Genomic DNA, 10818 nt, shown 5'->3' on the forward strand with positions numbered 1-10818 from the left:
TGGTATACAGTAGGTAGGTAATATTATGAGATGTTTGGAGATGATAGGCGAAATTACAGAAAGATTTTGGTGAATTATCAGACTTTTTTTAAAGATATCTAGGGATTCTTACAAATACTGCAAGAATTCGAAGAATTTTGAGACATTTTTCAAGATATTGCAGCGCAATAATAAAAGAAAACGTTGGGTGATGTTGAAGAAATGAAAAATTGTACGAAATTTCGACAGTGGATTACCCCTCGATTTTCGTTTCCGTACTTTTAAACACGATCCTAGTTCATTAACTGGCAGTGAAACAACGATGAAAATATTCAAAACATTCCATCGTGTATACCGATTGGTACCAAGACAGCAATAAAGAGCAACAAGTTTCGCGCAACATGCCTCCAGTCATTTGGTACAGCATAAGGGGCCAGAACATGGGTCAGCCGGCAAATCTAAAGTGGTAAAAAATATTTCAAAGCATTTTTGCATTTTCATAATAAAATTAGATGACCAATAACTGTGGTTCTTACCTCGTGACTTGCGCAGATAAAAATAAACGATGTGACTAGCAGATTGAGCACTGGAAATCGTGGTAGTAGAACTAAAACTCCATGGGAATCTGCAGCCAGCCAAACGTGTCCCTGACCAACAAGCGTTTCCAGACTAATCCGACCTAGACCAGCCAAAAGCGCAGAGTGCTTTCCTCGCAGAGCCAGTGATGCATTTCTTAGTACAATGTATCCGACGATCTAAGCACATGTCACAAAATTTTTACATTCGATTACACACTTATACATGAATGGACAATAGTGTTACTTCATGCTGGCACAACAGAGTTTTTCAGCTTCAACAGATATTTAAATTACCGGTATAAAAGCGACATAAGAGTGAACTTCTTCACATTCTGAGGCAGAATGGCAAATCATTGTGAATGTACTATACGCAGCAAGAGAAACTAGTGCCAGTACAGGGGCCAGTGCCATTCCAGGAACATGATCAAGCCTCTGCAGCACTAGCAGACCTGCACCGAATCCAACACCCCAAGCAACACTGTATCTGTCGACACGCCATCGGGACCACCATTCGCGTATATCGTCATCTGTGGTTACGAAAAGTGCCTTCCATGGGCGGGTCACGAAAACCTTCTCAAAAAACACCTGACCGGATTTCGATCCAATGATTAATATTAGAATGGATGGTCAACAATATTTTTATCTCTAAATATATTGAACCAACCTCGGACATGTAGAGAATAGTTATGACACTCATAAGTCCTAGTAATTTTAAGGCTAGGTATAACAACGCCCTTGGGCCGTGCTCAGCCAAACTCCCTGAGTGAACTCTAGGCGGTAACCAAGCCAAGACATACACGACCAGGAACCAAAATGAGACCAGTGGAACGAAGTGGTAAAACTGATATGGTCGATTCATACACAAGCATAACGATACAGTGAGCAAATTGAGCCTGAAAAGAACCTAGAGAGCATCGACAGGTAGTAAGATTTTTCAATTGTTTTCTTTCTTTTTCTTCTTTGCGGACAAAGAAAGGACGAATTTTCTTGCCGCCAAATTCTCTTACCCTCGCAAATCTGACCAGGGATACATCCCCCCTCTGCCAGAAATAACAGAAATGCCCGTAGCCTGATAGAAATAAGTAAGCAGAATTGATCAGCCTTAAGTGCATGTAAATCGGGAGAACATTTCTTGCTCCCGTTACATGGTATATTAGCACTACAGCTTGCATAAGTCCTCGCAACTCATCTGTTTGCTCTCTGTTTAGAGCTCTGGGTCCTCCCTCTCTTTCCTCGGTAAAAAACAGACCGAGAGCCAATATGTATCCCAAGGGTAACCAGAAGCTGAATTCGCTGTAGTATTTGTTTTCTTTCATGAAGAAATTCGTCCTGTAATGTTTCAATACAAGTTTAAATTAAAATTTCAGTATCTTGAACATGATGGGTTCTGGTGCCCAGCTTACCTGTCGCATAGGTAAAAATATGCCAAAATAACTGATAGAAGTGCCAGTGAGGTAATTAGTGAATAAAAATTCTTCTCTTGATTTTGTTCAGACTTAGGATCATCGCATTCGGTTAATTCATCGTTATTTTCCACCTCCTGGAGCATCACTCGCGAGTACAAGTGGCCTGAACGGTACTGATTAATCCTTCGGTAAATCCAAGCACTGGTACCCATTACTGTGCTGAACGATCAAAGCATACCAATTAAAGAAACAGGTTGTTAGGAATGAGAGAGAGCAATTTTTTAACTCTCACCACAATGCTAAGACAGAAAATGTCAGCAGTTGTAAAGTCGTGGCAGCTTCTGGATAGCTGCAACAACTGCCATCATCAAAATTCATGTGATCATTACAGTACGTGTTAAGCAGAAGTTGTACTTTGTGGCGCAGCGACAGAGGGCTAGCCAGATAGCCGTCCGGACTTTGTTCCAAGACTCCAGCACCAACCAATTTACTGCTCTCCCAAAGATGGGCCGAACTGTGAGACAGTATCTGTTGAGTGTTAAATTTTTTTTTCTTCTCTTACCGAGTTTAGTTGGGGGGGTATATGATAAACGGCTAAAAAATTGGGTGACTTTCGGGAATTTATACCTCAACAACCGATGATTCCATTCGTTTGCGATGTATTTTATTCAGACGTGTATAGATCAAACTTCTTTCACGTGTTTTTTTATTCAAATTATTTTTCAGCAGCACTGTTATTGACGATAAAGTCAACCATTTCACTTGGTGGCATCTTTTGAGGTGCCTATGATATATCAAAAACGGCTCAACTAATGTACTTATTTGGTGCCAATATTCTTGGATAGTTAATCCTCTTCGCTACCATGTCACTTTTTTGCCAATTACAATTTTTTTCTACTTTTTCGTCAATTAAATAAAAATTTCCTAAATTTTGCTTCAAACAGGTGCCATTTTGGCAGAGAAAATAATTCTTGTATGAGAAAGAGGATAAACTGGCCAAGGATACTATCTTTAAATTTAGAGTAAATTCATAGGCCATATTTGAGTTTTCGTGGACACCTTGAAACATGTCAACGAACGAAATGGTAGACATTATTAAAAATAACAATGCTTTCTACTGATTAATTCAAATCAAGAAAAATGTATGCAGATAAAGCTCGATCTACAGACTTTTGAACAAAACAAACCCCATCAAATTGAACAATTTGTAGTCAAAATGTCAATTTATGAAATTCACCCACTTTTTATGCTCTTCATATGCATATGCCCCATTAATCGTTCTTAATTGCTAATACATCTTATTTTTTTTTTTAAAGTTAAAATGATGTCTTGAAAAATGTCTGCTCTGAATCACCTCCGTAGCTGCCTTGTTGCATACATTGATCTTTGTGTTGTCGATACTGGAAAGTTGCGAGGGAAGTCTTTCCTTCAGTACTGGATCCTGCATCATCCAAAGAAGTCTAATTCCCTTTTCAGCTAAGGCATCTGCAGGTTGCACGAGTCTGACAAGTCCTCTACTGTAATCGGTATACAACTTCACCTCGCTAGCGTTGTTTACTAGAATATCAGCTGCTGCACACCCGGCAACTACCATACTTGGCGCTGGGCCATCCTAAAATATAGCAAATCGCTTTTCATTTGAAACTTTAAATTTGTTTTGGCTTGATATTGCTGTCAGTGATTCTTACACACCATCCAGCTTCTGAAATCTTCTGACATAGTATCATCCAATCTCGGCCGCCACAGGAACTGTACATTTAGTTTTAATTGTACGTCATTGAAACTCAAATCTGCATTCTCAAGCAGCTTTGCTGAGTCCGCAGGTTTTCCATCGACGCTGAACTGTGATACAAACGACTTGTACAATTGCTGAACCCTGGCATCTCCGGTGAATACAAAGTGGTTTCGGTGACCCATGAATGCCAGATACCTGAGGCATCTCCGGCTGTCCCTAAGATTATATCAGGACCAATTTGAAGAAATAAGTAGAATAAATGAAAGGTGTAGATTAGGCTCAATAATTCAGTTGAAACTAAAATCAGATTCCCCAGATCGACAATCAAGAATCATCCGAAGTAATGTTATGGGTCGATTGTGTGTCTTGCAGTTCTGATGTTTTTATGTATTTACCAGTTATAGTCTTGCTAATTAATTAAGAAATCATTCTGATTTGCTATATTGCCTTGAAAATAAAAAAATCCACAAAATAAAAAATAATTGTAAGATGTCAAGTTGTAGCATTTGAATTTAGTCGTAAATTATCCAGTTCTTTAACCAAATAGATTTCAAGTCATGAAACGTAGGTATCAGTTTCCATGTATATAGAGATAAGAAATATTGACTATAAGATTAAGTTGCTCAATATGAAGTGAAGTAATTTTTCCCATGTATCAAAAGTTGGAACTCCTAACAACTCTCTGAAATTGTATTTTCAAGAAGTGATAGATTAACGAATTTCGTTTACTAACATGCTGTTATAGAGCAATATTTTTTGGATACTTAAAAAATATCATCACACATTATGCATAATAGTATCTGTAAATAACTGTAAGACCCAATTTATAGTACGAGGAAAATTTTTTTGCACATGATTTTCCCCCGTAATGTAAAATACTTGAGAGCTGTTTCGAAGTGATTTTGAATTTCAGCTAAAGCGTATTGTGTATCCTACTTCAGAAACACAATTAGGTAGAAGAAAAGTGAGAAAAATGTATTCTTTTGTGATTCTACACTCCATTTACAAAAAAAAAAATCCATGCCAATTAAAGCTTCTTCATAACAAAATCGAATTCTACAGCTAGAGGACAAGAGAATCTCACAGTTTTGTTTTCGGTGGTTCACAAAACAAGGATTGCTTTCCAGTAAATAACTATTGATTGGAACTATTTAAAATAGTTACGTTTGGGTATAATGATGCATCATGCATCCATAGGGTTGCCATTCCTTGTCACCTTTATACCTTCCCTCAGTCAAAAGCCATCTGCATGAGTCACTCCCTTAAAATTCAAGGAAAAATTGTGCAGAATAAAGAAAGAAGTAATGAGATTTTATTCTCACAAATATTCTTTACCGTAAATAAGATGCATCACACCATGATATACGATGAAACAGAGAACTAAAGCTGCGGCAAGTTTTTTTGCACTAGCAACAGTTATCAGGCTTATGAAGTGCTCTGCGGACGTCATTCTTTGTTCTTCTGTTTAATTTTTCGTTGTATTTTTTTTTTCTCTTAACGCCGCAAGCGGATTATTTGAAATTTCTGAAATTATCCCATTCCTTAAAAAATTTCTTTCACCACCGGCACCGAAACCTTTTTCCTAGTAGGCACCATAACCTCAAACCACCTCGGTAGCTTGAAACAAGATATTTTGTATTTTTCATATGGCGTGAGTAAACATTGTCAAGTTCAAATCTTATTCCGGAAATAATCGCAGTGATTATTTTACATCGACATTTTTTGTTTCCAATTTTTACACGCCGCAACTTTAAACGTCAAACCGTGATTAACGCGTCAAGTCCCAGAAGAGATGCAAAGTCAAGTTTGAATGTCAGATATATTTGTAATTCCAGGTCAGGTTAGATTCAATGGCTGAATGATTTTGGACATTTTGGACCGGTTTGAAACTGACTGCATGCGGTGCACTTTGAGTGCGATTTCCTCAGTTTTCAACTAATAGCAGCGGAAAAAATCTAGGAAAAACATTCTGAAGAAAAATTTGCATCGGCTGTTCTCAATGATCTATAGCTCTAATTAAAATTGCCCAATTTCAATTCGTTGTTAGTATTTCTTAAACTTCAAAATATACCCAATTGAATGATAAGAATGGAAAATGGAAACACAAATCAAAAACCCACCCATAATATTAATAATCACTCTGGCGATTTCATGAACAATATAGATAAAATTCAAAACTTATGATACAAATTTACGTTTGTGTGTAATCGATGTATATTATTGAATAAAGAGTTAGATCATCGAAAGGTCTAAGATAATATATAGCACGAAAGCGAACGATTGAGGAAATTAATTTTACACTACTCCGGAAAACCGGAGTCATCATCAACTTTTCAAGTAGCTACCTTTTAGTATTTGTATGATTATACCTATGTATGTATGCATACCAGGGTGTGTAAATATAAATCATTTTTTTCTTGGAAACAGGTTCTAAAGTTTTGTTAAGGTATATAAATGCGCCTGTTAAAATTTAACATTAAGATGTTGCGCATTGCACTTTTCTATTTCTGATAAGAATAACATGAGAAAAATTGGTTTTGCTCTTCTGATTTTCACAATTAGCTAACGATGCATCGTACAGAAGTAACAGGTCCCTAAATAATTTTTGATGTCAAATAACTTTTGAGAGAGTATATTTATCACAAAATGATAAGGGACCTTTTTTGCAGATAATTCAGTTCCCTACAAAAATATGCCTGTGAATTTTCTGTACGCATCTTTAGTTAGTTATAAAAATCACCAGGAGCAAAAACCATTATTCGCATGTTATTCTTGTGAAAAATAGAAAAGTAGCTTAACTTTCAACAGGCGTATTTTTGTACCTAAATGAAACTTTTGTACCTGTTTCTGAGAAAAAAAAACAATTTCTTTTTGACACACCGTAATTCATACGTAACATGTCGTGTACATATAAATATATATATAAATATATTTATAAATATATTTACATTATATTTTACACAATATTTACAAATATATTTATAAATATTGGGGCTCTGTAGAGGCACCTAAGAAACCAGAATCTGTGCTACAGAAATCAATAGTGCCAGATTGTATAATTGTCACATTTATTTACAATTGTTTTTAATCAGTATAATGTATAGACACAATAACTAAACCCTAATATTTAATCACAACCACGTATTTGACTAATTTTAATATATCCCAGATTGAATAATAATATTGTACAATACACGCGTCATATGAATTATAATTTATATCTTGAAATATTGCACATTGTAAAAAAGCCTCTTGAAAAATCTACGATCTTACTCATAGAATTTGTACAACACATTTTAAAAATGTCTTGATAAATATTGTAGGAAATTTGAGAATGAATATTTTTTTGCCTTATCTATATACAAACACACGCATAGACGTTACAGAAATTACATAATCGAAACGTCAAATTTTTTGTCTATGCTTCTCAATTGGTGATGCGAATAAAATTTCTTCAACTCGCTAATTTCTGTACAGCCTGAGCTGATCTTCAAGCTGTTCCATTGAAGATACTTGAAAGGTATCGCTTTGTTCTTGGAGCAGCTTTAGGATGGCTGCTAACTGCTGTGCCTCCGCTCTGAAAAATATAAAGTATAAACACTAAAATGTGAAGATCAGTATTTTCCATGAGGAAAATCGACTCAAATACTCTTTCTCTCTCGAACGTTGCTCCGGCGTGAGGTGTTTCTCAGCCAATTTCTGTTTCGCCAGTTTGTACTGAGTTTGCAAACTGCAGCGCTCTGCCTCAGATCTCATCTTCGCATCGTGCTCACTATTTTCTACTGCCTTCTGTAATAATTAATCACTGATAACGATCTCCCAAAAGTTTAGTCACGCGACGTTGACAGTCGTATTTTGTGAAACACACCTGCTTTATATCGAAAAAAGAACGCCCCCAGAAATTTATGCCAACAGCCAGGCACGAGATGATCATGCTGAAAGTGTAGAACCAGGTCAAATTGGCGTAATAAATTTGAATATTGCCAGCTAAGTCGTCGAACATCTCTATTAACGCGCACTCATTATTTTTTTCTCAAACGAAGATAAGTGTCCCGTGTCGTACGTATCACTTCAAGGTTAACTCGCATCGTAGCAGAAACTAGCAGAAGACGCAACGCTGACAGCCAGCAGACGGCGTGCGTGCGATTTACGATAAGCTACATAAACACACGTTTGGAAAGAGACCTGCACGCGTGGATATTGATAACATTGCATTTCGGGTTCCTTGAATAAGGCTCAAGAAACTGATTTGAGAAATGTCGAAGAAACTATTACCACGGGTGAACAGAATTTCGAAGTTATTTCAACCTCTGAATATCGTACCGAAAGACAGTAAACCCAGAGATGAAGTATCCTCCAAAAGTTATAAGGTACGATTCTCACATTCATTGATGAATGCCAAATGTGTCGGCATGCTTTCTTCCTCTTGCTAATGTTTATTCTTATTTTTATCCAGCTTATGGTAGATATGGGGATAATTCGCCAGTCAAGCAACGGGATGTACAACTTGTTGCCTCTGGGTTTGCGAGCCTTGGAGAAGCTCAATACTCTCGTTGATGATGAAATGGCAAATATAGATGCTCAGAAAGTACTTCTGCCTCACCTTATACCGAGCACGCTGTGGAAGGCAACTGGTCGATTAGAAGTTGCTGAAAATGAGCTATTCATGCTACACGATCGGCATCAAAAACAGTACATATTAAGTCCTGTACGCTAAATTTTTATCGATCACTTGATTTTTACTAGATATAAAAAGCAAACGTATTTGGATGTTGCTGTAAAATCCTGCAGGCCATAGCCCGGACTGCATTGATATACTAAAAAAACATGTAGGAAGTCAAAATGAAAGCTTCTAAATCAGATCGATTTGATAAAAATTGTTGTCAGTCTCATTTGGAGATTACACTTCTGCTAAAGAAGTTTTCAGTATCAGAATCTACTTTGATATATATTTTTCCACATCCTTTTATAGCAAAGCTATTCAGTTTCTGTTAGCCAATTTAGTCCAGAATGAATATTGAATTTCCTTATATTTAAAAAATCTAATGACCGTTAACATGAAAAGTAAAAAATGAGATTGAACAGGTATACACAAAAAAATTAACATTTTCTCTGCAATTTATTACAACTTATGTCGCATTTCCTCATTCCCAGACCCACGAGGAAGCCGTCACCAGCCTAATCGCCTCCGTTAGTCCATTGTCAAAGAAGATGTTACCAATCAAACTGTATCAGATCTCAAGCAAATGGCGAGACGAAATGAAGCCTAGATTGGGTGTCTTACGAGGACGAGAATTCATTATGAAGGACCTGTACACATTTGACGCTGACTTGGATAAAGCAAAGGAGACTTATGACCTGGTGTGCAAAGCTTATGACAATCTCTTCCAAAAAATAGGCGTCGAGTTTGTAAAAGGTTTCATTAAAAACTGCTGTTTTCTTCTAACCCAAAGCTTTTTCTTCAAAGGCAAGCAAATTGGAGTTCATTTTTCTGAATATGTTTTCAGTCGCTGCTGACACCGGCATCATTGGTGGTTCATTTTCTAATGAATATCACTATGTATCAAATATCGGAGAGACTGTTGTTGTTAGTTGCACTAGTTGCAACTACTTTGCCACCACTGAGATTCACAACAAATCTAGTTGCCCGCAGTGCCAACGAGAATTATGCCATAACACGAGTGTCGAGGTAGTTTTTGGGGAAGGTGTATACGAGTAGAGGGCTGAAAAGGTCAGCGAATTTTGAAAATTCCTTGTTCTGCAACCGATTATTTCATTTGATTGGGGTTTGTGTTTATTTAGTAGATCGAGGTTCGTTTAGATATTTTTTTAAATTAAAATTAATTGCTGGGTAGCATTGTTATTGATAATAAAGTCAACCATTTTATTGGGTGACATATTTCGAGGTGTCCCCAATATTTCAAAATAGCTCAACTAATTTACTTCTTTGGAGACAGTAGTCTTGGTTAGTTGTTTCTTTTTGCCATGATTTATGGTCTTTTTTTTTCTTATACACAAAATAGTGACCGTTTGAAATTGAAAATCGATTTCTGGTTCAAAATTTACATTTTTTATCGAACCAGGTATTTTTTTAGTTATCGTAAGCATTGCAAAACATTTCACTGTCGAAATGATTGATGTTACTGTTAATATCAATACTTTCTGTAAATTGATTCTTAAACAAGCAGATGTGGGCTGATCTTGAAACATTAAGATCTAGTGAAAACTCAACTTAATAATTTTTTGTTAAACAATTTAATCATTCGTTGTCGAGATAATTCCAAAAATTCACCCAATTTTTCAGCTCTCTACTCACATCTACTCCCTTAATAAGATGCAGATTCACTGTCATCACGTTCAACTATATTTTATGATTCGCTTGACATTCTGAAGTACGTCCGTTTTAATTTCAGGTAGGACACACCTTTCTCCTGGGAACCAAATATTCTGAACCTCTAAAGGCCACGTATACAGCCAATGGAAAACCAGTACCATTGGTAATGGGGTGTTTTGGATTGGGTCTAACTCGAATTCTTGGAGCAGCTCTTGAAATTTTATCAAGTGACGAAGAACTGAGATGGCCCCGCCCTTTGGTACCCTACAACGTTTGTGTGATGCCCCCAAAGGTGAATTTGATCACATATGGCCCACATCTCTATGCAAATTCTCATCTCTGAATCTTTATTTAGAATGGGAGCAAAGAAGCCTCAGCATCTCGTTATGCGGACAATATTTATCAAGTTATTGAGCAATCTGGTATAGATGTGATTCTCGATGACAGAACCCATTTCACAATTGGTAAACGCATGATCGATGCTAGGAGAACTGGGTATCCATATATCGTAGTGGTCGGAAAAAGATCCACTGAGCCCAGGCCAATGTTTGAAATACATGATCTTTACGAAGATAAACGGCTGGATTTAAGTTTCGAGGGAGTCATAGATTACTTGCGTACTACAAACGACGACCAAACCACTCGGTACGAGATGAACGAAGTGCGTTATAAATCAAATTAGTGCAATAATAGTAAGAAGTGTGATATAGGCTATGTAGGTAATAAAATTCCGTAATGTTTTCATGTACCATGCCGAACGAGGACATTGATTTTAATTAGGTACTT

At 36.7% G+C, this 10818-nt stretch overlaps 3 protein-coding genes across 4 annotated transcripts; 1 reads left to right on the forward strand and 2 right to left on the reverse strand.

Annotated features, from left to right (window-relative positions):
• Positions 1 to 298: 298 nt before the first annotated feature.
• On the reverse strand, positions 299 to 5174 carry LOC124215613 (N-acetylneuraminate (7)9-O-acetyltransferase). The gene is made up of 11 exons (XM_046619198.2): positions 5034 to 5174; positions 4863 to 4959; positions 3656 to 3914; positions 3318 to 3575; positions 2256 to 2491; positions 1961 to 2182; positions 1565 to 1886; positions 1222 to 1461; positions 852 to 1142; positions 516 to 734; positions 299 to 437 (listed from the first exon to the last, which is right to left on the reverse strand). The coding sequence occupies exons 1-11, from the start codon at positions 5146 to 5148 to the stop codon at positions 312 to 314; spliced, it is 2385 nt and encodes a 794-aa protein (XP_046475154.1). The 5' UTR covers positions 5149 to 5174; the 3' UTR covers positions 299 to 311.
• A 1575-nt stretch (positions 5175 to 6749) lies between these two features.
• LOC124215748 (uncharacterized) lies at positions 6750 to 7811 on the reverse strand. Of its 2 annotated transcripts, none has more exons than XM_046619495.2 (3): positions 7567 to 7811; positions 7348 to 7487; positions 6750 to 7275 (listed from the first exon to the last, which is right to left on the reverse strand). In XM_046619495.2, the coding sequence occupies exons 1-3, from the start codon at positions 7699 to 7701 to the stop codon at positions 7161 to 7163; spliced, it is 390 nt and encodes a 129-aa protein (XP_046475451.1). In that variant the 5' UTR covers positions 7702 to 7811; the 3' UTR covers positions 6750 to 7160. The 2 variants fall into 2 exon arrangements, with proteins under 2 accessions (XP_046475451.1, XP_046475452.1); XM_046619496.1 differs by having other exon boundaries at positions 7348 to 7484; positions 7567 to 7701.
• ProRS-m (prolyl-tRNA synthetase 2-like protein, mitochondrial) lies at positions 7751 to 10780 on the forward strand. Its single transcript, XM_046619483.2, has 6 exons — positions 7751 to 8068; positions 8155 to 8406; positions 8853 to 9114; positions 9206 to 9387; positions 10112 to 10324; positions 10388 to 10780. The coding sequence occupies exons 1-6, from the start codon at positions 7955 to 7957 to the stop codon at positions 10712 to 10714; spliced, it is 1350 nt and encodes a 449-aa protein (XP_046475439.1). The 5' UTR covers positions 7751 to 7954; the 3' UTR covers positions 10715 to 10780.
• The last annotated feature ends 38 nt before the right edge of the window (positions 10781 to 10818 follow it).

Source organism: Neodiprion pinetum, chromosome 3 (genome assembly GCF_021155775.2).
Source record: "Neodiprion pinetum isolate iyNeoPine1 chromosome 3, iyNeoPine1.2, whole genome shotgun sequence".
Taxonomy (NCBI): Eukaryota; Metazoa; Arthropoda; class Insecta; order Hymenoptera; family Diprionidae; genus Neodiprion; species Neodiprion pinetum.